At 55.9% G+C, this 27,659-nt stretch overlaps 1 protein-coding gene across 1 annotated transcript in view; it reads right to left on the reverse strand.

Annotated features, from left to right (window-relative positions):
* LOC120235735 (coiled-coil domain-containing protein 33-like) overlaps positions 1 to 27,659 on the reverse strand; it is a 66,905-nt gene that overhangs the window by 29,326 nt on the left and 9,920 nt on the right. The window contains 3 exon segments of the mRNA XM_039238171.1: positions 663 to 796; positions 14,419 to 14,582; positions 20,396 to 20,571. Of these exon segments, the coding sequence (XP_039094102.1) occupies positions 663 to 796; positions 14,419 to 14,582; positions 20,396 to 20,571 (474 nt within the window).

Genomic DNA, 27,659 nt, shown 5'->3' on the forward strand with positions numbered 1-27,659 from the left:
TTACCTCCAGTGTTAGAATTTGTTAGAGGACAGGGGCTGGAAAGGCTTCCAGGGGGTGGAGGAGCAAGAACTAGTAGGCGGTTTCTATGACCGTGGACTGTGGCCCCGAGGAAGCACAGGGGCACTGCTGTCTCACCGTGGGAAGTGCCCGGGAGACAAGGCAGGATAAGGAACCATTCTAGGGAAGAAGCTAGAACACTGAAGCCTCAGTGAGAGTATGTATTGCTCATCCTAGGTCCTCCACCTACTGATTACATGAGCTCAAGCCAGTTCCCTGGACCTCAGTATTCCCATCTATGCAATGGGAACAGCATTGCTCCTCCCAACGGGTGACGTGCGGGGATGTGCCAGGAAGCTGTAATGTGCTGTTTCAGTGGGAGATGGTAGTAATAACAACCATGAAAATAATAACAGTGGCCGTAAAAAGATAAGCTTTCATTGTCTGGGAAATTCATTTATGTGGAACAACTCATTTTTCGCGCAGACTGAGGAGATGAGGCATGACAGTATTATGATCTTTTTTTCTTTAAAGTGCTTTTAACTGAGCCCAAAGAGGTGTTCAGGTGGCTTCCAGCTGAGAGGGGGCCTGCCTCTGCCTCACACTCCTCCCATGCATGCCAAGCCACGCTGCCCCCTCCCCTGCTCCCCCCACCCCGCCTCACCTTCTTGCCCCACATCCTCAGCTTGGAGCTCCACTTTGACCGTGTCCCCCCAGATGGGGGCTGTGGTGGGCTCTGTAGTCACAGACGTGACAGCCTTGGTGTTCTGGTTCTTCACATCCTCAGATGTGGTTTGCCTGGGGGTGGGGGTAGAATGAGGCTGAGTCAGAGGAAGGGCGTCCTGCCTGCTGCTCACCCCTTCTAGACACATTGTCCATAAATCTGAGCAAAGGGTGGACAGAGAATGAAGAGCTCCCTCCCAGGCAGACACACTCTTGTCATCCCAGGCCTAGAGGACGCCAGGTCTCTCTCCTTGGCTGCCCCGACTGCCCGGGGGACCACCCTGTCTCTCTGAAGCCTTCACGTGAGCTCAGGCACCTGAGGCTAAGGGTGGGGATGCGAATGGGGGTAGACTCCTTGCCTGTCTGACTTCCTGCCCCTGCCTTGGAAGGGGTCCCTAGCAGGCGCCTGTGTGCATAGACTCCCCATCCTGACTCTCCTCTCTAGGTTCTGTTCAGGAGGAGGAAGTCGCTGGGCAGGACAGCTGTGTGGTGCCCGCCTGGCTGGCTTCTCCTTTGACCTTCATTTCCTGAAGCTGCTGGCCCGATTCCCAAGGCCAGGCCCGGCTTCCTAGGCTCTGAATCTTTTCAATGGAGCACATACACACCACTATCTTCTGCAGCACCCACTGTGTGCTGGGCCCTGGGGTGGGCACTTGGAGCTGGGCATGGGGCAAGGCAGGGGGTCAGTGAGGGGTCGTGCAGGGCCAGCCTGTCCAAGGGGAGGCCCTCTGCATCCCAGTGCATCCCACAGGTATCTGAGTTAAGTGTCCCTGAGCTCCTGAGCCATCAAACAGCTCAGCGAGAGAGTTAATACTTCTTCTGTTGAGGAGGTTATTATGTTGGAGCTGTAAATGGCGCTGCTACATTAACTGTGGCAATCATGGGCGAGGAGTCATCCAGGAGCCTGGAGCCGGGGGAGCCACGCCATGTACTTGGGAGGGGGAGGTGCTGTGCCCCGATGGATCCCCGGGCAGAGGCACAGATGGTGTCCTCACTAGCCTTGGCCCCCTCCAAGAGACCCCCAAAGGGAGTGTGGGGCAGGAGAGCTGGCCCAGAAACTCAGAGCCAGTGTGCCCCATATGGTAGCTAAATCAGCTTGTGGCCTTCCCAGCCCAGCCTGTTCTTCCCCTCCAGGAAGCCTTCCGGGCCCCCTGGCCCTCACTGCTCCCTCTGTCCTCTGGACTTGAGTGACGTAGCAGCCTGGACTGTTGCTCCCCAATTGCCTGCAGGGCTCCTGTGGACAGCCATTCTTGTAAGAGCCCTGTCTCCACGCTCCAGGGTTCAACTGAAGACCCCTCTCTGCTTCCGCTGAGAGACAGTGTGGTGATGACAACAAGGTCCTTGGAGTTCCTAATCCCAGCTCTGCCCCTTATTAGCTGTGTGACTTGGTCAAGGTACATGTTCTTGCTGTGCTTTACTTCCTTCACCTATGAAACAGGCTTGATAATGCAGGGCCGTTGTGGGCATGAGCTGAATTCATATGTGTAAAGTACTTGACATGTTGTTAAGTACCATGACAGTGTTAATAATCATGATCGCTTTAATTGCCCGTGGCTTTGTGTCCCCCCATCTTGACCCCACTGCTGGGTCCATGTCTGGGGGTCTCTGGCTGCCGTGGCCAAGGCGTGGAGTCCTGGGGAGAGGACAGGCTTCAGAGCCACACACAAATGGGTCTGAGGCCACAGTTACTTCTTGACCAGGCACCTGCCCTCTCTGAGCCTCAGTTTCCTCCTCTGTAGGTCGGACCTCCCTGCTGGGGTGGTTATAAGGACTGGGAAGAAAGCATGTTAAGCTCCTCGCACACAGAAGGCCCCAGTTTCATGTTATTCCCTCATTTACGATACAAGCTGGGGATTTCTCAAAAGTCGCTGACCCAGGGCAGCCTGGCAGGGGCCAGGGTTGCCGAGGGAGGGCTGGGATGATGAGGGGCGGGCCTCCCAGACTCCACACTGGTCCAGACTCTTTGTCTCCCCACATCAGTGCAGAAGGCCCCTCTGGCCCGGGGCTGTGAAGGAGGCTGCCAGGCTGGAGAGGAGGAGGCATCAAAGCCGGCAGGGGTTGGAGATCCCTGCCTCCTGCTTTGCGAACCTCTGCTAACTCAGGGGTGCAATGTGAGCCCCGGCTCCTGCCCCTCTGGGCCTTATGCTCAATGTAAGGACGAAGTCAGAACTCTACACCACAAACCTCCGACCTGCTCCTGCACGGCACCCAGTATTTTGTGTCCCGGGGAGGGGGGGGCGCTTCCCAGTGCTCAAGGCACACAGACTGAGGGTGAGCAAGGGACCTCAGCCATAAGCAGTGCAGTGACAGAACGCAGGTCAGAGCCCGTGACCTATACTTGCCAGCCTGTCTTCCTCTTGCCAGCAGGAGGGATTCCAGGTGGAAAGAGGTGGGGAAGGGCAATGGGCAAGGCCAAGGGAGGCTGCCGGTGCTGACGCTGCTCAGGCATAGAAGGGGTTAAGCAAGCATCCCTTTCCTCCCTTCCCTCAACAGGAGGGGTCTGTCAGAGCTAGGTGAGTGGAGATGAAATAACTCAGGAGGGGTGAGGCCCCAGGGGAAGAAGGAGGCTTTTAGCAGGTGGAGGGAGGCTGTCAGGGTAATGGCTTTTCCTGGCACAGCTGACTCCTTCGGGCCTTGATGCTACTCTAGAAACTAGAGATCTTGAGAGGCAAAGGGGGCCAGCTAACTCCTTGCTCCTAGTTCCCATGCTGTACCTCCCTGGCCCCTGATGGGACTCAGGTCTCCCAGTGAAGCTGCTGAGCCCGGGGGGACCTCTCTGGGACCTGCCTCCACATAGCTGCTTCAAGAGCAGGATCCTCCCTCCGGTCCTTAGAGCCCTGGCCTGGCTCTAGCAGGCAGGCCCTGGGGGAGCTGCTGGGTGCTGCCTGCTCTCTGGGGACTCAGACTTAATCCAGCCACGGGAGGGGCAGTCAAAGCAAGATGGAACTGGGGTTGAGTTCCGAGGCACAGTTCAGCAATCCTGGGTCCCAAGCTGCCAGGAAGCGGAAACCCCTCTCTACCAGGCCCACCCTTCCAGCACATGGGAGGGATGTGTGTGTTTGACAAAATATCCAGGAGGCCCTGGGGCTCCTGCACAAGCACGGGGTGGGGGCCAGGCCCAAGCACATCTGTGAGTGGGAGGGAAGAAGTCGGATTTTGCTTTCCTTCTAGGCTGTAACTAAGGGAGATGCATCGTCTGGCCCTAGAGGCTATCAGTGAGGTGAGCAGTGGGAAAGGACAGGGCACCGGTGGGGCACGTGAGTGCAAGCTCCGAGCCATCCCCCCACCCTCCACCCATCCTCTGAAATGCTCTCTGGAGCATATACTTCTAGGGGTGGATGTGTGCGACATTGTCCCTGCCTCCAGGAAGCCTCCCCTGACCAGCCCCTCCTCTGGTTCCCCTCCACCAGCACAGGCATGTGTGTGTGTGTGTTTGCATGGACACACAGGCTTCCCCAGGGAGGTCTGTGTGCCACACATCACCCAATCTCCATACCCCCCTCCACGTGCCAGCCCTCAAGCTGCCTCCCTGCTCGCTAAGCCCACCCCCTACACTTGCTCTGCCTGTCTGCTTGGTCTCCCGCACTCTTCAAGGTGTCAGAGCATGAATAAATGCGAAGGTCTGGCCTCCTCCAGGGCAGGACTTTGGAAGCTCAGGGCTTGTCCTGAAGTATCGACCCCAGGGCAGCCCCTAAGATATCAGGCAGAAGGGGAGGACCCTAATTTGGATCTGTTCTGGCTGCTGGGTTCCTGGCTAGGCAGGACCCTGAATCCTGGAAGACCAAAAGGATGTTCCCAGAAGCCCCGAGGAAGGAGATGCTTGGGCAGAATGAGGATGGACAAAGGGTAGAGCCTTTACATGATGGATTGTAGAATAAGAGGCCTTGTAATCTTTTGACCTGGTCCTCCACAGCCCTACAGCTTGCTCCCCTGGGAAATTTAGAGGCAGGTGAGGAAACAGGTTCAGATGAAGATTCCTTAAGGCCAGATGCCCGGTGTGCCATGATTGGACCCCATTCTGTCCTGAGAAGGCCAGGCAACTCCCCCCTACCTGCACTCTCCATCTTAGCCTCTGAGCCAGGAAGGCCAGCCTCCCCATCCTCTGGAAGTCTAAGAGGCAGCCAGCAGGCACAGACCTACTTCCGTCCCTGAAGGGCCCAAAAAACCCAATGACCTGTCCCCAATCCAGGAGCCCAGGCTTATGCAACAGGGGTAGAATGGGAGAGTTGGCCCCTGCAGGGATGGTCACCTGAGTGGGGTAGTCAAAGGCTGGGTTCTTGTGACTCTGCCTGGGCTGGACTGGGGAGGTGAGGTTTCTTGGAGGATGCAGAGCTCGAACAGATGGAGAGGAGGACCTTTCCAGTTGGAGGCTAGGAGCCATGAACAGTCTCATGGGCAAGTCTGGGGAGGGCATGGCTGGCTGGACCAGGGTCAGTGTGTGGGGACATGGGTTGAAGTAGTCAGAGGCAACAGTGAGGTTTGTGGTCCTCCCTGACCTCGTTCCTTGTCCAGCCCTCTATTCTCCATGCCATGTGCACTGTCCTCTGAGGTCAGACAGGAAGGAGGGGAAAGCCCTGCCTTCTTACCTCTGGCCGTGGCCAAGCTCCCCTGGGGTTGCTGGGCAAGAGCTGTAGCCAGGGTTCCTCAAAAGAGGAGCTAAGATCCCAGGCTGGAAAGTCTGGTCTGAAGCTCCCTTCTCTCCCCCTCCCACTTTACCAGAGAGCAGCCCATCAACATCAACGTTCCCCCACTCCATGTGCGCCCCCCACCCAGCCCCCAACACAGCTGGTTCTTGTGGGTTTTGAGCTCTTGGGTGGCAGCCACTTAAGGCATGAGCAGGGCTATTATTCTCAGCAAAGTAGTGGCTCTCATCTTGGGTTCCATTTATTAATTGGATTCTAATGAACCGTCACTAATTGCTGATGGTGCTACACCGCTCCAGGTGGGCCTCGATTTAAGGAATCACAGACTCTGGAGCACTGGAGGCCAGCCAGCATGCCCCTGCACCCCTTCCAGCCCTATCCACGTCTGCGTGGCCGCTCCCCCTGCACTTTCTCGAAGGGGGTGTGGGCTGCTCTAGAAATCAGAAATGAGCACTCCAGTAGAGGGGAAAAAAATCTTTCTACAAAACAAGAATTCTGTTCCCCACCTTCCCACCCATACTTCATCTGGAATAATCCCACTGTTCTCAGGGGAACCCCTCAGGGTCAACCACGCACCGCTCTCCATGCTCAGGGAGGCAGCAGGGCAGGGGGCTTGGGTCCCCACGACCCAGGGCAAAACCTCAGCCCACAGAATTCTGTGATGGGTGCAAAGCCAGACTCAAGCTCCAGTCTGTGGGGCACTGTCATACCCTCTCTCCTGTCCTGGGGAGGATTTCCTTGTTTTCCAGAGAAAACCTTTTTTCTCTGTGGAAGCAGGAGATGGTGCATGGCCAAGTGTTATCTGCCAGCCCTTGGAGTGTGTCCAGCTGCGGTCTACCCTCTGGCCTGGCTTGGTAAAGGCCAGGAAGAAACATCTCTTTAGGTAGAGGGGAGGCAGTCCAGCTGGCTAGGCAATACCATGGCCCTACGGGATGAAATGACAGTCCCTTGGCAAGGTACAGACCTGGGTGAAACAGCCCGGGGAGGTCTCTCCATGACTTAAGATCCTTCTTGATCGATCACTCTGAACACCCCCTCTTTGAGTATCAGCTTCTCATTGATGCAGCCTTAGCACAGGAGGAATGTGGACAGACATAGAGGTGGCAGACATATGGATGAACTGCCCAACTTCAGGAGAATGACCTGAATTACTCTGGTTCTTGTTTCTGGCCTCACTTGCATGGTGTACGGTCCACATTCTGAGTCTGGCATCTCAGACACAGAGCCCTGCCTCCTGCCCACTTCCTGAGGGGTCCTGATACCCAGGTGCTGGGGTCTGGAGCCTGCTCAGCTGCCCTCTGCCTTGAGCAAAGGACAAGTGGGTATTATCTGTTTAGCCCCCCCCCCCAACACACACACACATACACACACACACACACACACACGACTGTGACTGTGAGCCCCTCAAGGGCAGGGACTTGTCACTGCTGGAGCTGTTTCCAGCTCCCACCGAGGCACAGCGGAACCCAGCAAGTGTTTACTGACGGCGGAAGGTATGGCAGACCCTTGCCCTCCTCCTCTGCTCTGCTAGGCCAGCCCCTTGGCCCAGACCTGCTGGGACCCTGCTCTCAACCACGGCAGCTTCTCAGTACTGCCTCAGAAGCAGCTGTTGGGCTGGGAGGAGGGTTCAGATCTCAAGTTCTAAACCCAAGAGCACATCCTCAAAGGGAGGGAAGCAAAGCCCAGCTGCAGGGACTGGGCTCCCCGAAGGCCCTGGGGCCCAGGGCCGGATCCTGGGTCTGTTTCTCCCGCCACACTGACATCCTAAGGGCCCCCAGTCACAGTCACACGCTGGCCCCAGGCCCTGCTTCTCCAACACCCTCAGAGCAGCCTAGCATGTACACGGCTCTTCCCACAGGCCCCAGAGCTGCCCAAAGGCCAGACAACAGGTGATGAGGGAGGGAGATGCAGGACAACCAGGCTTTCTCCTCACTCAGGGCCAGCAGCAAATCTGCCCCTGCCTTTGGGAGCAGCCACAGCCTGCCCTCCCCAGGGATAAAACCTCACAGCCCCCTGAGCATTTCCGGGCTAGTCACGTGGAAGACCGGAGAGAGAGAATGGATTAGTGCTCAGGCTCACAGGCTGTGGGTTTGAGTCCCAGCCCTACTGACTGTGTGGGCTCATCCTTTAAACATCTCTGAGCTCAGCTCCTCCGCATGACAGTGTTCCATATCTCACAGGCTTCTGGATGGATGGTGAGCCCTGGGGGTGGGGGGGCAGGGGGACGGGGAAGGGGACAAGAATACCTGTTGGGGAAGGCTGAGTCAGGTGGAGTATACATCGGCTGGTGGGTCCATGGAGCTGGAGTGCAGGAGAGAGGCCTGGGCTGGATCTAGACATTCCTGGGCCTTCAGGATGGGGCTCGGGGGTAGCCTGGGATGAAGGAGATCTCCAGGAGAGGACTAGAGATACAGGGAGAAGCCAAGGACTGAACAGGGAGCACCAACATTGCCCGGGTATAGACACTAAGGATCCCACAGAGGAGTGGCCAGAGAAAAGGGACTCAAAGAAGGCTTGTCCTGGAAGCAAAGAAAGAGGGGGCTTCAGGAAGGGGGGTGTGCCTCTGAGACACGCATAGAGAACGGGCCCCCACGGGGAGGCCCGTGGTCCCTAGGAGAAGAGGACAGCTGGCCAAGTTGGAGTCTGAGTCTGAGCCAGTCGAGGGATCAGGAGAATACACCAGGTGAGGCCCAGAGATTCAGCTGAGCAGAGGTGTTTGGTCTGCCCGTAGAAAGTGGCTAATTTCACACAACACTCTGGATTTTTCTGGCTTATCATGAAAATGAGAGAGGGCCCACAGCCCAAGCCTGCCTTCCTCCACAGCAGGAACCCGAGGGGCTGACTAGGGGCTGCTGCTTCACTAAAGGAGCCCTGTGCTCTTGAGTTTGTCTCGCACGCCCAGCCCCTCTCAGCTCCTCAGGTCTGCAGGCATGAAGTTTGCTGTCCCCTGTGCCCCTCCTCCTGATGGAAGCTCACTGCATGTAGGGAGACAGCACAAGGGCAGGAGGAGCTGACCTGGAACCCCAGTTCCCTTCCCAGTGGCCTGCTTCCCTCTCTAATGGATGCCAGACCATGCAGCGTCTGTCCCCCCCCCCCCCCCCCCCCCCCGCCCGTGCATGGTGGGAAGCAAGGGGCGCAAAAGCCAGTCAAGGCCCGGAGGGAGGACCCAGCTTCCTGGTGGCTTGCGATGCCCCGGGAAGAAGGAGGGGTCCAGCCAGCAGCTTTGCCCCTGCTCAGAAATAAGCAGCCGAGACAGCCCGCGTGTAACACAGTGAGGACCCCAGGAAGCCCCCCACCAGCCTGCCTCGTTGCCTGAAATCTCCCCACTAAATCTTGCTTCTCTTGGTAATATTGGCCTTTTGGGCTGCCCTCCGGGATTCCAGCGCCTCTGGGTAAGAGCTCATGCTTTTTGGGTCTGAATAAGTGTTTCAGGCATGAAACAGGGGCCCTGCATGGCAGTGATAGGGGAACATCTGGAATGATCCTTAGTGGCTCCAGGCTGGCGGAGTTGGGGGGTGGGGGGCAGTCTCAAGCACACACACACACACACACACCCTTTTAACCACTGACACCAGCTGTGTTTACAGCTCTGGGATACAGGGACGTTCTCACTGAACAAAAATTTTGAAGCTCTGGGCCTCAAGGAACTGACATCATTTGGAGAAGGTGTGGATAGGCCTGGCCATGCCACAGGCTGGGGACTCTGCAGGGGAGATAAGACCCAAGACTCTCAGCCCTCTCCAGGGCCTTCTCCCCCGCGCTGTGCCTTTTCCCACAAGCATCCTGCTAGAAGGGAAGGAACCTTGGCCTCTACCAGAGGGACTTGCCAGTGGCCAAATGGGGACACTTATCTTTATCTGCTCCATTCTCACTGGCCAGCCATGTGACCTCAGACAAGTCCCTTCACTTCCCTGGGTCTTGACCTCTTTGGCCAATACATGGGGCTAATGCGCCCTGCCTGCCAGGGCCGCTGGGTTAGAGCCAGGGTGCAGGATGAACTGAGCTCTGAGTGAGCTCAGCGTGGGCCTCCATCAGCGAATGGGGGCTGTCCTATCTCACGTCACTGTGTGTATTTTCATTATTTTTGCTGAGCCCAGCCCTCTGGCTGCTGAGACAAGCTCACAGGTCACCTATGAGTCATTACAGGCCTCCACCCACTCTGCCCAAACCTCTGCCCTCTGGAGCCCTTGGCCAAGGCCCACAGCCAGGCGGGGGGAAGGGATGGACAATCCAGATGCCAGGGGGGCTCTTCAGACGGCTCACTGGATCTTCTCCGGAGGTCCGGGCTAGGACCCTGATGCCAGCAGTGTCCCTCTAGGAGGGACAGCCACTGCATGAAGATCAAGTCAGGGAGTGTGGTTGAAAAAGCTTTTCGATTTTGGAATCCTGCATCCTGGCTTGGGTGTGCACTAGTTCTGTGACTCTGGCCAAGTCACAGAGATTCACTGAGACTTTAGTGACCTCATCTGTAAGATGGAGATAACATTTTACCTAGCTCAAAGGGCTAAGCAATGATTAAATTATGTGAAGCACATACAGACCACATACACATATGCACACATGCATACACACACACACACACACACACACACAGATGAACGCATGCACTCCTTGCATAGTTGCCAAGTACATGGTAGGCACTTGGTAAATGTGCCCTTTAACCTTCTCTTACCAGGACCTGACACAATTGTCATACTTTCAATACTTTCTTCAATTAGTCACTAGGGTTCAGAGCTCAGTTTGTGGCCAGGGTAGGGGCTTGGTATGTGATTAGGGCTCAGTCTATGGCCAGAGTCAGGGCTCAGTGTATGACCAAGGTCAGTCTCAGTCTGGGACCAGGGTCAGGACTCTCAGGCCCAAGAAAACCAAAGATCCTCTGAATAGGACTCACCAGCTCTGATCTGTGCTCTGCTCCCCCTCCCTCCCCATGGCTCAGGCCAAGCCTTCCCCCATGTGCACAGAGGAAGCAGCCCTTCCCCTCCCGGTCCTGGCTCCAGCCCTGTTCATAAGCTCTGGGCAGCAGGCAGTCAGAGAAACAGCTGCCAGCTGGCAGCCTGGCCACCAATCCTCTGGCCAAGGGTCAGGACCCCACAGGATGTCCCCTGGCTGGCCCCTTCCCCAAACCCTGCCTGCTGGGGCACCCCCTACCTGTCAGGGCCACTGCCTTCCTGGTCCCTGCTGTGCTCTGACTGGCAGGTCTCTCCATGCCAGGCCAAGAGACAGGTGTTGGGCACTGCTTGGGCCCAGATCGGTCAGGGGTGGCCCAGGGCCCAGGTCCTGGCCCAGCAGACCTGGGCTTGGAATCTGTCTTGCATGTACAGCTGGGGTTCTTGTTGTCCCTTAAGAAGAGACACTATTCCCCAGGCCAGGGCACACATCAGCTTGGCAAGCCTGGAACAGCATAGAGACCAGAATGGACATCCTGGCCACCAGAAGACTAAGACCCAGAGGGGGCGGGGACTCCCTGTCAGGGGCAGTGGGCCAGATCCTGGATTTTCCTGACCCCATTCTGGCTTTTTTCTGCCTGAGGCCTTCTTCTGATAGACCTTGCATGCCCTACTGTGGGCACTTTACTCTCTGTCATCCTTTACACCTGTCAGCATCTCCCACTGGCTCCACCATCTCTACGGCCCTCTGAGGCGGCTTCCTAGGTGAGGTTATTTGAGCAATGAGAGGACAAGAAACCTTCCCAAAGTCACAGAGCAAGCTGGAAACAGCCGAATTCGTTCAACAATTAGTTAATTGACAGCTTTCTATGCTCCGGGTGCTGAGCTAAATAGTAGGGATCAAATGGGGAGCAAAAACAGACCCAGCGGTCACTTGTGGAACTATGGGGGTAGGTGCAAGGAAGAGTAAGCCAGGAATCCCATAAAAGCACATCAAATGTGTGAAAACCAGCTGTGACACTGCAGAAGTAAAAAGTCCCAGGGAGGCGTGGAATGTAGGAAACTTTGGCCTGGTTCTGGGAAGTCAGGGAGGATCTCCTTGAGGAGGTGACTTAGCTGGTATCCAAAGAGGGGAGAGGAAGGGAGAACGTTCTGGGGGAGGGATCATGAAAGGCCTAGGGTGGGAGGGAACAGGGTCTGCTCAGAGAACTGAGACATGAGGTAAGGCAGGAGTGAAGAAAGGGAGATGGGAGCCATGTTGCTGCGGAGCGGGAGGGGCGGGCAATGACCCAACCATGCTGGGACTGGAATCCTCTTTACTCTGGGAGCAATGAGAACCCTTGGGGTTTGAAGCGGGGCAAGATCAGATGTGCGAAGAAGAGAACAGTGCAGAAGCCTAAGGTGGGGGACTGGCAGAGAGAAGCAGCCAGATTTCAGATACAGGAGAGACATTGACAGGACTCGGGGATGGGGTGAGGGAGAGGGTGGGGGGTGAAAGAACATGATTACTGACAGCAGGATGAGGATGTTATGCAGACAGTACAGAGGAAGAGGAGTGACCGAGGGTTGAAACCTGGGACAGGCCAGCATCTCGCAAGATGAGACGCCCAGCGGACGTGATAGGGTCAAGCATGGCCATTCGCTTTAGAGAAAGCTATTTCAGCGGAGTAGTGGGGTCAGCTTGGAAGCAGGCAATGGCTCTGATGGAAAGAGGTGGAACCACGGATGGGCTACGCGGACTTCTTGGTCTGGGTCCGTCACAACGAGGTGTGCCCTATCACACTAGACCAGCTCAAGGCTGGAGCCTGCACAGGAGTAAAGTGACCACGCCCCCAGCTAGGGAGTCCCCATCATCAGACCTGAACTCTCTTCAGCTCCCCACTAATGGGCTGAATGAGTAAATGGCTCTAGGGTTACTTGTAGGTCTATGCTTTAACTCCTACTGCACCATTGTCCCCACAGGCCGGCCTGCCGGGGATGTGACAGACCCAGAGAGAGGGTGGAACTAGGCAGGGATAGGAAGCCCCCCTGGGGTGAAACACCTAAGGATGGCAGAGAGCCGGAGGCTCAGCCAGGAACCCAAGCTGAGGCACGAGAACAATGAGAGAAAGTGTTTTGAAAGAATATGAAAGATCAATATTATTAATAAATATTAAATCTATATTATATATTACTGAAGCATTGAGGGGAAGGAGAACTGGGTGGAGGTGGGGGGGGGGGGCTGGCTTATCTTGCCTGTGGTCTGCATTGTTAATGGTGTATGTGGGACATCCAGGGCGCACCAGATCCTGCCCAGGGCTTCTGGCTTCTAAGGTAAGGATCCTCCCTTTGGGGTTCTGCCTGGGGCTGGGGGCTCGCTGTGAAAGCCGCTTTCAGGTCCCTGACAGCTGGGCCTTCCTTCTCAGAAGCCCTCCCTTCTGCCGTCATTTGCATCTCATTAGCACCCCTGGGGCTGGTGGCAGCTCCGCCGCCTGGAGCCCTGGAAGGTCCTGAAACGCGAGCCGCAGGCTCGGCCGGGCTCCGCTCCCAGCCCCCTCCCTGAGTGGAGATGGGTGCAGCCATGCGCTCTCCCCGCCGCCCCCACACCTCTCACCCAGGCTCCGGCCGGCTTGGCTCCCGCCGCGCGTTCCCATGGCAACCGGGTGAAGGCGAGGGTCGCGGTGCCAGCCGCGGAGCAATGCGGCGCCCCCCGCCCCCCCGCCCCCGCTCCCCGCCCCGCCGCCCGGGCTGGCTTGGTGATAGGCAGGGCCTCAATCTCCCGAGATGATCGGCGATAATTGGTTTATGGAAATAGCTGAGGGGAAAAGGCGAGCTCCCTGCCAAGCCCACGCTCTGCCACCTGTCCCTCCTCACAGCGGCGGAAATGGAGTTGGGGGAGGGGAGGGCCGAGGAGCCGGGTGGGTGGGTGGAAATGGGCCTTTTGAGACAAGCAAGTGTTCCACCTGTTGGTCTCCAGCACACCATCTACCCTCCTTTCACCTGTGTGGGGTTGTTGTCATAGTTACTGGCCGGCTGTCTCTGGCTCCTTGATCGGCGAGTCTGTGTGCTCGGGCCTAGGCTGGGCGCGTTGTGGGGGAAATGGACAGCGCGGCATCTGTCCTCTGGAGCCCCAGTTTGGGGAACAGAAGAGCAGCCCATAATTGTGTTTATGTGAAGTGTGTCAGATCCGAGTTGCCACCGCTGTGCAGCTCCAGAGGGGAGAGGTCAACTCTTGGTGGCTACCTGGAGGAGGAGGTAGTCATAAATAAGGCTTTGAAGACGGGATTTCAGCCGGTGTTGGGAGAAGGCTGGGGCAGGAGCTCCCCAAAAGGAAATGTGGGCAAGAGCCTGAGGCAGGCGTTGAATGCTGCTGGAATTAGTAGAGGAGGGGAGGTGTAGAGTGGTTTGTGGGAAGGCCCTGTGGCTCCCACTGTTTACAGAGGGGCTCAGGGACGACAAGCCTGTCGGAGGGGTTACGGTGCAGTGCTTTACAACTAGGATTAAACGGATGTCCGACATCCGTACCATAGATTGGCTGGATGGACACTCAGTCACCCCTTGATGCCCTTCTGGGAGAAGTGAGTCCCATGACGTGGGCAGCAGACAGCATGGCAGGCCTTGCTCGGCCACTAGGCTGTGGGAAGTGTGCAGCCTCACTGCAGGTGGTGACAGGGGATGTGGGGTGCATTAAAGGGCCAGAACTGGGGAAGCCCCTAAGATAGAAATGACCCTAGAAGTAGGGGTGGTGGCGGCAAAGAGGAAGATGGCTGTGGGACCTACCCCAGAACAGGGCGTGGGGGGATCGGGCACCCAGAGTCCTGGAGAGGCAGGCTCAGGCCTTCTTCCTTTGACCACCACCCCACTCTGAGCCCAGCCCAGGTCTCTGTCTCCAGGGGCCCTGCCTCCCTGAGGTCAAACTGTGGCCAGGCTGTGTCCTGCTGACTACGGGATCAAGGAGTGGCTCTTCCTTCCTTCCCCAGGGCCGGTGAACTGTTTCCCACGCCGCAGGGAAGATGTCAGGCCTCACACGTAGAGAGCCTACAGCCTCTGTGTGACTCACACTAGACTTTCGCCTCTGGGTATCACGGTCCCGCCCCCAACCTTTGGTTGCTCAATTCCAAAAATCCAGCGACTGGTTTCTGCTCACAGCCGGCACCAGCCCCTGCCCCCAACTCCCAGCACCACTTACACGACCACATAGGGCCATGGCTCAGAGCCATCCTTGCAGGTGGGCAGGTTGGTGGCTCCGTGGAGAGTGATCATGATGGTCTCCTTATTAGGGGGAGACAGGTGGCTGGTGACAGATTCCACACTCTGTACGGTGTTCAGGGGCTCCTCTGGGCTCTCAGTGACCTGTGGAGAGAGCCAGGGCTGAGTGGCCTCCTCCCGGTGGTCCTCTGCCCTTACCGCCTTCTTAGAACTCCAGCCCCTCACTGCTCTCCTCCCCTCCAAGTGCCTTTCCCTCTGTCATCCCCCCCCCCCCCAACTCCCCCTGCCCAGTTTGGAACTACAGGGCACTTGCCTTTGATCCCATCTTCTCCCTACCTCCGTTCCACACCCCACGTCTGCCCCAGTCCCCAATCGCTTCCTGCAGAGGGAGACAGGCCCTCATCTCTCAAGTCCACTCTCGCCGCTAAAACCTTTGCTTTTGCGGGTGCCCTTGCCTCTAATTCCTAAATTCCGCTTGCTTTTGAGGTCCTGGCAGCTGGCCTTCTCCCTCGGTCTCTCCTGTAGCCTCAGCCCAGTCCACTTGTCACCTTGGGTCCTTCCCGTGCACAGCCTTTTACAGTTTACAAAGTTTATCCACATCCATGGAGTCACCCAAGGCATTAATGAAAAGGGGATGAACGTGGCTGTCCCAGATGCTCCTCAGCATTCTACCCAGAGAACCCTGCAGACTAGGAAGGAGGGGCACCGGCCTGCACATGGCGCCCCCTAGGCTGGCTGTTCCAAGCGGACACACATGCAGGACACACACAAGCTCATCAGCTTGTGACTCAGGGCCTGAAGGACCATGGTATTGAGAGCTGCTGAGAGGAGACAGAAGCAGTGGCCGGGCAATCAGGGAAGGCTGCTGGGAAGAGGAGGACTTGAAGGGTTAGGAAGACATGCATGGCTGGAAGGATGGGCTGGAAAGATGAGTCGGAAGTTGGAGCAAAATGGGGAGCTTCCTGTAGCTTGGGCCAGGCTCATGTGGACCCCGGAGGCAAGAGAAGTCAGAGAGGGTGGCGGAGCCAACGGTATTTAGTGAACATTGTGGGTTGGGGAGGGGTGTGGACATGTGGCTGCTGTGGCTTGGGGTGTCCTGGTCTTCCTTTGCACTGGCTGGCTGACTCTCATTCTCGGTGCCTGGAGTTGACACCACTGACCCAGGATTTACCCTTGGTAGGCCCCACCTGCCAGGAGGCTACCCCCATCCTTGTCTATCTAGCCACTTAATCAGTACTAGCTGATGTGAGGAGTCACGGAAGGCCCCTGGCCTCCTCAGCATGGAGATGGGGCCCTGAGGAGTCACTGAGGGCTGCCCTTTATCTCGAAAGTGTGAATGAGGCATCTGGGTGGGTCAGTTGTTTAAGCATCTGACTTTGCCTCCGGTCATGATCTCACAGGTTGTGAGTTCAAGCCCCGGGTCAGGCTCTGCACTGATAGCTCAGAGCTTGGAGCCTGCTTCAGATTCTGTCTCTCTCCATATGTCTGCCCCTCCCCTGCTTTTGTTCCCTCTCTCTCTCAAAAATAAATAAATGTGAAAAAAAAATAGCAAATTCAGTCTGTCAGAACCTGCGTTCCAGGGCAGGCTCTGGTTGGGGGGGGGAGGGGTCCTCAAAGAGGGAAGTGTCTGTGGAGACAGAGAACAGTGTCCTGTTATGTGGAGGGCAGACAGGCCAGGAGAGGAGTAATGGCCTGGCTCTGGGTGGGCTGTGGTGCTGGCAGCAGCCCAGGCAGGCCGATCCCCTGGCTCAGTCCTGATGAGCACCGAGTGTCGGCCGAGCTAGGTTTAAAGCAGCTCTCTCCTCACCACCATGAGCCTGAAAGCCCGTCAGGTGCCAAGAGTCAGTTTCCCCAACGGGACAACATGGGTGTGGACCAGCCTGTCTGGAAACTGCCCTGCTTCCCACGTGAGGCCCCAGGGTCCCCATACATTGTCTGCTCCCACCTTGAGCCTGGGGGTTCTGGGCACGGTGGCTCCTGGCTCTCAGAAGCCTCTGGGCAGAGCAGAAGGAAGGGCCTGCGGACTTTGATGCCTCTTAATTCATTCAGTTCTGATAATCGTGGTGGGGTGAACATTCCATGAGCCCTCTGTCTTCACGCCATGTTTAGCGGGCCTCTAGGTGGCTCAGTCAGCTAAGTGTCCAACTTTGGCTCGAGTCATGATCTCAGGGTTCATGAGTTCGAGCCCCATATCTGGCTCTGCACTGACAGCAGGGAACCTGCTTAGGATCCTCTGTCTCCCTCTCTCTCTGCCTCTCCTCCACTCACACGGACTCTCACACTCTCTCTCTCAAAAATAAACATTAAAAAAAACCCCATGAAACCATGTCTAGAATCTGACCCCTTCTGCACTTCTGTTTCCTTTCTGGTGCTTCCTCCACCCTGCCCATTGCACACAGCAGCCAGAGTGATCCTTCGCAGATTTCAATCAGACCAGATCTGTCCACTGCTCAAAACAGTGGCTCCCTGTTTCATTCAGAGCTTCCCTGGCCTGTCAGGACGTACACACACTGGCCTGGGAAAGCGACCTTGCCTCATGCCCTCTGGCTCCAGCCATTCTGGCCTCTGGGCACATCCCAAGCGGGCTCCTGCTTTCAAGCCGTTGTCTGGGCAGGTCCCTCTTCTGCTGTCCGTCCATCCCCGTGTCCCTGGGGCTTGCTCCCCCACCTCCTACAGATCTGATGTTATCAGAAAGGCCTTCTTGGTACAGTCTGTGGTCTTTGACTAACAAGATGACTAATTAGGAGGTGAGAACCCTCCAGCCCCAGAAGTGCCAGTCCTACAGCTAGACCCCTCCTTCTGCCTGAGGAATGCCCCCTCCGCAGGGCCCAGGGGGGCCTCTCACCATCTGCAGAGGTGTTAAGAGTTACCCTTCCCCCCTCCCCTGTTCTGCCAGGCTACGGTGGGAGGAGGGGAGGGAGGTCAGTGTGCAGAAAGAACCCCTACTAAAAGGAGGGGGATGGGGAGGGGGAAGCAGGCTCAATGTCACCCCCCCCACCCCCGTAGGTCAGAGATGCTGCCTCCTGGTGTTCCACATTCACCGTATGCCTCCCATAACCCACTCCACTCTCCAGCAGGGTTAGTCTCCTGCTTTGGTGCTATGGGAGCAAGACCAGCCACCCGGAGTGTCCAGAAATATAGATTTTGGGCTGGCTCTGCCCTAACTCCCAGTGGGGTCTTTCTTTTCCCACCTGGTCAATGGGGATATCCAGAGTGGTTTGTAATTCAGTCTTCCCTATAATAGGCCTAAGGTTCTGCAGGGAGGTCAGAAGAGGTGACTAATGTGTCTCTCCATCGCCCTGATCCTAGAAGCAGCCCAAGATGGCCGCCCCATCCCCTTTGTTTCTGTGGGGTGCAGGGCCTTTCCCCAGCCTCCTACGGCCCCAGAAGTGGGGGCCCAGCAGCATAGCAGCTGGTAGTCTAACAGCCCAACAGTGATTCTGCAGACCAGGCCTGCGAGGTGTGCCCTCTCTCTGTCCCCTCCTCCCTCTGTGCCTCCCCTTGTGGGACAGTCTTCTGGGAAATACAGCTTCCAGGGGGTTGGACAGAAACTGCTCATGCTTCACCTCTGGGCATGAGGCCAGCTGCCAGGCTGGCGCCTCCTGGTGAGGCCCGCACGCATGTGCCCGCTGGGCAGGCTGGGCCCAGGGCCAGGGAGGCTTGGCCCAAGTGGGACACCTGGAGCGGGAACTGTGGGCCAACCTCGGCCTTCCCCTTCCTTCCTTCCTACATGTGGATGACAGTCTGCAGGCTTCCCTCAGAGATGGGCCTGCATCAGGACCAATGTTCCCCCCTCATCCCACTTCAGTTTCCCCAGCTGTATCTTACGGGCTTTGAGTTAAAAAATGGTCCTTCATGTTCCTTCTAGTTTCAGCATCTAAACTTGCTTGGGAGTTATAGTGGCCACCGGAGGGCCCACTCTTAGTGGGAAAACAGGCTCATGGAGACAAAAGCCCTTGTGTTTGGGCTCTAGGCTTTGCTGGCAGGCAGAGTGGAAGTGGGGCGGATCTATGTCTCCACATTGTGAGGTCTCTGCTCTGCCCTTCTAGTGTTTTCCGGACGTGCCGAGCTCTCTCTGGGCCATGACGTATATGCCCTCGGACTCATGACCCAAGTCGCCAGTACTTGTTAGTTAGTACTAGCCATGAGGGTTGTAGCCTTTGGACAAGGAAACACTCTTCCAAAGATGCCGCAAAAGTCAAACATAAAGAAATGATTGATCGTTTGGATTACATTAACAATCCACACTGACTTCTATAATAGCCCCCAGTTCACTGCAATCCAAATAAAAGACAGATAGAAAATATTTGCAATATATATAAAGGGATGAATATCCCTGATACACAGAGATCTGTAAGCATCACCACAATAAAAAAGACATGAATGGAGGCTTCACAGAAGAGGAAATATGAATATGTAACACTATATATACACAATATGATCATTTGTATAGTATATTCTACCCAGTCATTAAAAATGTTCCACAAAATTATGAATTAAATAAAACGAAACCAGGGCAACTGGGTGGCTCAGTCAGTTAAGCGTCTCGCTCTTGATTTTGGCTCAGGTCATGATCTCACGGTGTGTGAGTTCAAACCCCGCGTTGGGCTCTGCGCTGACAGTGTGGAACCTGCTTGGGGTTCTCTCTCCCTCTCTCTCTGCTCTCCCCTCCCCTGCTTCACACACACACACACACACACACACACACACTCTCTCTCTCTAAATAAATAAATAAATAAATAAATAAATAAACATTAAGATAAATAAATAAAACACCCATTTCCTTCTCGGGGGTCCTACGAATGCTCCTTGGATCCCCAAATCCAGCTTGAGTGGGCAGGTGGAAATGAGCTTGAGGACCAGCTGGCAGCTTAAGGCCTCTTAGGTCAGGCCAGCCTGGTGCCCTGTCCTGAGTGTGTGACATTCCAGAAAGAAGCTTAAAGGCAGAAGGTAGAGTCAAGGGGAGGAACCAGGTAATGGGTAGAGAACACCAGGAACCCCAGACATCAAAGTCAAGAGTGATAAGTAGAAACAGTGGGGCACCTGTAGCTCTCTTTGGTTTGAGTCTAACAGCAGAGAGGGTGTTCCCAAGTTAGCAAGTACCTGGTGCGTTTGGTCTTAGCTCATTCTGCCATCCCACTCGGTACTTGGCACAGTAGAAGGCATAGGCTCAGCCCTGCCGGTTAGCAGGAGACAAGGGAGGCCTCATTGAACTGTTTGCATTTCACCACTTGGAGATCTTAGTCCCCTCCTGGCAAGGTCTTGCTGTTCTATCACAGATATTTATAAAGCACCTACTACGTGTCAGGCACTGTTCTGAATCCTGGGGATACAGCAGTCTTCAAAACCAATTAAGAGTCCCTTCTTTCTAGGAGTCAGAGCGTCTGTGGCCAGGGCTGGAAGGGTGAGGGACAGCGGAGCATTGGCAGTCCCAGGGCAGCAGTGTGGGAATCTCCTAGAAGACCCTGCAGGGTGACAGTTGAGCCACCTCAGTGGGGTCTCTGCGCCTTTGTGACAACAGCGCAAAAACTCTCTTCCAGGGTGTGCGGGGGCAGGGGTCCTATGCCCATTCAAGCTACATTTTTCTCTGCGTCATGGGGGTGCGAGGCAGAACCAACCAGGTGAGGGTGCCAGGGGGTGATAACACCCGCAAGTGCACGGATTTCAGGCCCCACGTGGCCCCAGGGTACAGCATGCCTAACTTGGGAGGACACACAGAGGCCACCTTGCTCTCCATTCCACGGCTGTGAAAACTGAGGCCCAGATAAGGGAAGCTTTCATCATGATTTAGGAGCAAATAAAACAAGGCACTTTGAAGGAGGGATGAGCTCATGCAGGTGAATGACCCATGGCCCTAGACCTCACCTTTTTCTTTTTCCGTCCCATCCTCTTGGGGCCGGGAGTGTTTGGCCTTGTTTAACAATCTCGGAGACCAGTACCTGATATTGGTGGCTGACCAGGCATTGGTCCTGCCCAGACAGCTGGCTTGGGCACTTTGGAGTCTTGGGGCTTGGCAAACAGTAGGGAGCGTCAGTGTTGTCCCGGGGCCCCATACACTGGCTCTGGGACATAGACAGGGGACACTGGGGTGGGGGGAGGGGAGGTGGCCAGGTAAGGGGCAGCCTGGAACTTTCTCAGTAGTGAGACATTCTTGGAGTGGAGGTATCCTCAGGGCTCTGGGCCGTGACCAGCTAGGTAGGGGTCAGCAGCTGAAACAATTGGCTCTTAGTGCCCCCAGGAAGGTAAAGACAGGGTGGCCCTCTCTCTGCCAAGACCTGGAAAAGCTGTGAGCTTGTCTGCCCACTAGGTCACCTGGGCAACACTGTGTGATGTCACAGGGCAGAGCGGAAGCCACTGGTAGAGGGGGGCAGGGAGCAAAGCCCTTCTCCCTGTTTTAGAGGTGGGTCCCACCTGCTCTCTGGCATCAAGTCCTCACCTCCCTGCTTTTGTGACCCCAAACAGCCCATCAACCCAATTTGCCAACGGCTCTGTATGCCCAGCCCACTGGGGAGACCCGGATGCTACCCACAGGAAGTTGCAACTTGGTCGGTAGAAACAGCTATTTCTGTTCAAGATTTTGCAGCCATCCTGCCTCTGTGGGTGCCTGGAGTCTTTCTCTTGTTTAATAATAATAAACACAAAGTTCAAGAAAACGGTTCCCTCTTGGAGACTGGGTCGGAAGATGACAGAGAGACTGGGGAATAAGTAGATGTGTTAGTGTAACGTCTCTTAGACTGGGCAGTTAAGGGGTGTTCATTATATTGTTGAAAATTAAATGATGGGGCACCTGGGTGGCTAGTCGGTTAGGCATGTGACTTTGGCTCAGGTCATGATCTCATGGTTTGTGAGTTTGAGCACCATGTCAGGCTCTGTGCTGACAGCTCAGAGCCTGGAGCCTGCTTCAGATTCTATGTCTCCCTCTCTCTCTGCCCCTCCCTTGCTCATGCTCTCTCTCTCTCTCTCTCTCTCTCAAAAACAAATAAATTTTTTAAAAAAAAATTAAATCATGAATAGCTAAAGGGGGCCAACATTGGCTCTAGGATATGGACCCGATATTATGACTAATCCACTTCTGAGCTCCACAAGAAATTATTACAAAGAGAACAGTTCTTTTTACTGAGCACTTACTATGTGCCTGACATGGTTCTAAGTGCTTTTCCATGCAGTGAGATGGCAGCATGAGGGGTGACAGGCCCTTGGCCTGGGGCGAGGTGTGCTCCATGAGGAGTCTAGATATGGACTGGGCCTCCAAAACATGGTCAGGAACCCTGATCTGGCAAAGGTGAGATCTGGGGTACTGGGTAGGGTTGAGTGGTATCTGGAAGACTCCCATGGCCTGCCTCATTCTTCTGCCAGCTGTTTTAGAGCCCATATTGAGGGTTCTTCCCATTTTCCTGGGTATGGGGACCAAAGCAGGCCCATCCTGGCAATAAGAGGCAGGACCTTAAGGCTTTATGGAACCTTTCTCCTTCCCCCTCCACCCCTAGTCTAGAGAGAAGCAGGAAGGATGTAGCTCTCCCCAGTTAAGAGACAGGAAGACTAGGGGCGCCTGGGTGGCTTAGTCGGTTAAGCGTCCGACTTTCGCTTAGGTCATGATCTCGCGGTTCATGGGTTTGAGCCCCGCGTCGGGCTCTGTGCTGACTGCCAGCTCAGAGCCTGGAGCCTATTTCAGAGTCTGTGTCTCCCTCTCTCTCTGACCCTCCCCTGCTCACGCTGTCTCTCTCTCTCCTAGAAATAAATAAAAATATTTAAATAATTTAAAAAAATAAAAGAAAAAAAAAAAAGAGACAGGAAGACTAAGGCCTCACCTACGATTAGAACTGGAAAGACCAGATGGCTGGGGATGGAAGCTAGGAGTCCCACAGCCAGTTTTCTCCCTTCCAGGTCTGCAGAGGGTGGTGCCCATGCCTCATGGGCCCATAATGTCCCCACCAGGCAGGTGTACGGGTGGAGAGGGTCTCGGCAATAATTCCCCAGCCACCTTACTGTGCCTTCCTGTTAGTCCCCAAGGCTGCAGCAGCAGATGGGGGTCGGGGAGAGGACCATTGCTGCCCCAGTGCCTACATGAACCTTTCGTGGCCCAGTTCAGCACTCTGCAGTGGGACTGTGAGAGGCCAGCAGGGCACTTAGGGAGCAAAGTTTAAGGAAGCCAGTAAGCACCGGCTCTCAGGGCTTGACAGTGCTCCTGCCACACCTCCTCAGATTCTTACCTGGGCCCCTTCCCTGCTTCACGGTGGTCCCTCGGGCTGCCCACGTGGGCTTGGGCTTTCATCCAGCTGCCCTACCAGCCATCTGAGCCTGGCACCCTGGAGCCCCAGCCCATTGGCCTTCCTGCCTGGGAAGAAGATAAATACACTGGCTCCGGAGAGCTAGAGAGCCCCGCACACTCAGCAGCCCCCAGAAGGGCCTTCCTACCACCTCATTTGTGGGCTGGCCGACTCCCAGGGCCAAGGACCCCTGGGACACTCCTGTGCCACACTAGCCCTTCCCCCAGAACTGCTTCCTCTTGGCCACTGAGGTGGCCATCAGCCTCGGACTGTGTGTGGCTTTCCTAGCCACCACCATGAACCTCACCTCTCCCTCTGCCTCCCCAACTCCTCCTCTGGCCTCACTGCCCATCCCCGGTCCTCCCCCAACCAAGGGAAATGAGCCTGCTCCCCAAATGCCCAGGGGCCAGCTCCAAGCTTTGATGACTCAGAGAGATCCCAGTGTGAGCAGAAGCAGGTAATGAGTGATCTCACAGCTAATAGGTAACCCTCCCCGCCTCCCCCCAGGAGAGAGCACTTGGAGCTGCCCCATAGCCAGGCCAGGGGGTTAAACACAGCCATTTAGGGAACCTGCAGCTAAGGAGGGCAAGCTGCTGGACTGGATCTGAGGCTGGCTCTTGGGGAAGGAGAGTCCCGCTTCTCCCCATGGCTTTGCATTGGCCTTGCTGTGCAGGGGGAAGTCTGCGCGGACATGTGACTCCCAGCTGTCCACACTCCCTCATGCTGTGTCCCAGCTACTATGGTCCCTTTATGCCTAGATATCCCTGCAGCCAGTCCAGGGAAGGGTGTCTCCCAGAGCCTGCACAAACCTGGCCTTCCTTTCCCCTTAGTCCTGTCTGCCACCCCTTGACATCCCCCATATTCCTCCACTCCCCACCTCCATCAGAAATCTCTGTCTTTCCTTTGGTCCAACGCATTGGGCTCCTGGGAAAGGCAAAGGATGGAGGACGTGGGAAACTCAGCGTGACTCTGTAGCAAATGGAAGCTTATAGCTGTGTGATGTCGGTTCAAAATACTAGCCCTGTCTGAGCTTTGGTGTCCCTCCTTATACAGAGGGGAAACCAGGGCTGTTCTGAGGACCAAACGAGGCAACGCAGGTGCTGCCCTTAGCACTGACACTCAGTTGAGTGTGCCAAAAATGCTTGTTCTTTTCCTTGCTAAACAAACTGGGACCTGGCAGGTCTCCCCAACAGAAATGGGCCAGAGAAGCAAAAAAATGTCTGTAGGGTGAAGTGTGCCCACCTCCACCCAATGCTCGAGCCTTCACACGCCCTCCCCCACCACCGGACATTCTAGCCCCAGTCTCCCTTTTCCCCAGACGGGCTCTGTGCCTGGCTTCCCGGCCCCTCCCCACAGCCACGCCTTTCTCCAGGCAGCCCCCTCGCCAGAAAGGTCTCCTGCTTTCCTACCTAAGTTCAATCTGTCCTTCGTCCAGGAAGCATTCCTGACTCCCTTCATCCCCTGCTCTCAACAGTTCTTCTTGTCCCTGGTGACACCTGCCTGTGTCTGTGCTGCTGAGTCCCCTCCAATAGGTGATAAACCAGAGGCAGGGGTGTGGGACCTGGCCAAGTCCCTGCCCCTCCCCCAGCATTTGACAGGTGTCAGCTGAGGTAGCTCTCTTGGAGGGTCTCCATTCTCCAGATGCCACAGCACGTCCCGGCAGCCGGGTGGCATATACAGCAGGTGCTCATCTGTTGGCTGTTGAGTGTCAGGCTTCAGGAGGGCCACCTCCTGTAATCACGGTGGTAAATCCACAGCCTGCCTGGCCTTAACCTTGGCCTGGCGAGGCCCTGCCGCGAGCCTCCAGGCAAGAGTCTCAGCCTGCCAGGGCCACAATTCCTCCTCTATAAAGCAGCGAGGATGCCCTACAGCGCAGGGGCCTGGTGAGGGAGCACCCCCTCCTCCACGGGTATGCCAGTATGGATCCCTGGAGCCTCCGCTTTGCAACAGGGGACTTGGGGTGACTGCAACAGGCGTGCTGTTCTTGTTGGCCCAGCAGGCACGTTTACTGACCGCCTTGTGGAAAGAGCCTTCTCAGCGTTTGGTAACCGGAGTTCTCATTGGGGGCGGCCCAGGGCCCATCTTCAAGTCATGAATCACTTTGCTAAAGATGCAACGTGGCTTGGGGGCATTTTTCTTTTGAAAAATCAATAACTCATTAACAAAGAACTAAATAAAGGTGTAAGCAGTGAAGGTCACCTGCCTTTCCCTTTCCTCAGGTGGGGGTGCAGAGGCCAGACCCACCAAGGAGAGGAGGGGGTCCACTCAGGGTCCACTCCGGCTGGGGGGGCCGTAGACTCAATCCTTGCCCTGACTCTTCCAACCCCACAAATCTCCTCTGCTTCCATAAACGCTTCAGGAGGGCCCCACCGCTCTCAGGAGAGACTGGAATTCTCTCAGGAGATCCCTGAAGGCCTCTCAGTCTCCTCACCCCAGCCTCTCCAGCCTCATGGCAACGGATTCCTGCCTCACACGCATGCTCCAGCCACACTGCACGCCCGTGGCCCCCTGAAATGGGCTCTGAGCTCTCCAGCTTCCCGACCTTCACACCCACTGCTCTATCTGCCTGGACTGTCCTCCTCCCTCTGCCGGCTGAATAATTCATGAGGCTTCCTCAAGACAACCTCTAGCAAATCTGCCCTGAAACCTCTCCCACTGCCCCCATTGCCACCCTGGGGGCATCAGATCCATAGCCCAAGGCCTCTCTGCATCCAGGCAGGTGACCTGCTATTCTTTTCTGGGAGAGGATCTCTCTCCTCTGAGGACAGGGACTATGCCTGGGGGTCCCATCCTTAGGCTGTTGCCTGGCGCAAAGTAGGTGCCAGGTGGGTACTCACTGAATCACTGAGGGATGACATTAACGTTAGCATCAGATGGCTTCCTCCTCCCTGTAGTTCCCCAGAAGTCTCCCCCCTTCAGCCTAGGATAATGATGATTGCCCCCCAGAAAATCCTCCTTCCTCCAGCGTCCAAGCCCTCAGTGGCCTTCTCTCCTCTTCCAGGGCACAAATAGTTGGGGTGTGTACCTAATAAAAGCAAACAGTTAACAAGCTCTTGCTACGTGGCAGGCCCTATTCTATACTTTTTACATACACGAACTCAGTTGTCACAACTATGCATGAGATAGGTGCTACTCTATCTAGTCTCCATTTTACTAATGAGAAAACAGAGGCAGAGACCGGAGCAAAAGGGCCAATCTTCAGACCCAGGTCACATGGCTGCAGAGACTGTAATCGCAGCCCTTGCTCTTACTGAGGTGCTTGTGGGGAGTCTGGGGTGGGGGAGACAGCCCAGAGTACCCCAGCTGCCAGCCGCCACCAGCCACTGGCCACCACCGACAGGGCCTCAGGGCCTGCTCTGCAGCTGGGATGAGCCAGCAGGTCTGAGGAGCTCCAGTTACAGGAAACTGCTTATTCAGGGCCAGTGGGCTTGGGATCCGTGATTCCCTCCCTCTCAGATTCCCTGCTCAGCGCCGGTCCCTCGCCCACACCGCCCTCCATCTCTACCAGAGAGCACAGCCTCTGGCCCTAATCTCATTTGAGGCCATGAAATCGCATTTGCGGAGTATTAATGCAGCACGGAGCTGGCCCAGCCCTGCCTGGCTCCTGGCGGACAGGAGCCTGCAAAGCAATCTCTCGGGGAGGCAGCTCCCGGAACACCCGCCGACAAAAAGCAATTATGCTTTAAGAGGAAGATTAAAATAATATCTCCCCATCCCCATCCCCCATGCTCATCGGAGGGCCTCAGCTCCATGTGGCCCCCACCGCCTCCCAGCCCTGCAGTGACTCAAGGGCAGGCTTCCTGCTGAGCCAGAGGTGGGGGCAGATTCCACCCTCTCTCTCCTCCCATGGCTGGCCCCTCCCTGGGCCCTGTGCTCCCCACCCTTTATCTCCCCCAAATTCCCAAAGGAAACTGTGCTCTCTCAAGCCTCTGGGCCTTTGCCCAATGTTCCCTCCCCCTGGAGTGTAGCCCTTCAACTTGTCTATCCGACCAGCTGCCATGCACCGGGCATAAAGATCACAGCTAATGTTCTGTATTTAGTATCTTTAAATTCACTGCATGTTCAAGTCAACAATCTTGGGGTGTGTGTTTAGGGGGTACTGTTATTCCCCATTTTACAGAGAAAGACAGGAGGCATAGAGGGGTTAAGTCCCAGCGCAGGAAGGCGGCAGAGCAGGGATTTAAAGTAGAAGTCTTTACCCCTTCCCCCAGGGTAGGCCCAGTGGCTTCCCCTCTGACATCCAATGACCACAGTGGCCTCAACTGTGGTCTCTTATCTCCCCAAGAGCTCTGAGAGGCCCAGCCTGGAACAGAATCAGGACTTAACACACATTTCTTGTGCAGAAGAATCAGCAGCAGCAGCAGAAGGCCTGTGGATGTGAGGATGTGAGTCCCGCCCCTGCCTCCAAGACTGGATCCCTGGTGCCTTCCAGTCTGTCTCTGTTCTGGAAGTCTTTGGAATCTCCTCCAGGATGCCCCCCCCCACCCCCCTGCCCAAATGTAGTCAGGCTAGCATATGATTTAATCCTCACAATCATGCTGCAAAGTAACTATCACCCCCACCCCCACCCCAGCCATTTCACAGAAGAGAAAACAAAGGGTCAGAGAAGTGACCTGATCAGGAACACCCAGTATGGGGCAGAGCAAGGATCTGAGTCCAAGGTCCACGTTTATCCACTGCACCTTCTTGGCTGTAACTCTCTCTCACCCTCAGGGTGGGAAACGGCTAGATTCTGTCCTGAGATTATTTATGTAACACTGTTTTCTGTGTCATCCAACAACTCCAGTGGGCTGGGCGGGGGGCAGGGTTGTGTGCCTGGGGACTCGGAGCCCTTGACAGCCCCAGCCCTGTTCCTGGTCCTACTCCCCAGTACCCAGCACAATGAGCACTCCTTGTTGGGATCAGCTTAAGCCTCAGTGATGTGGCTTGCTGGACGCGGCATGATAGGGGCCGC

This window comes from Hyaena hyaena, unplaced genomic scaffold (assembly GCF_003009895.1).
Source record: "Hyaena hyaena isolate Hyena2069 unplaced genomic scaffold, ASM300989v1 scaffold_137, whole genome shotgun sequence".
Taxonomy (NCBI): domain Eukaryota; kingdom Metazoa; phylum Chordata; class Mammalia; order Carnivora; family Hyaenidae; genus Hyaena; species Hyaena hyaena.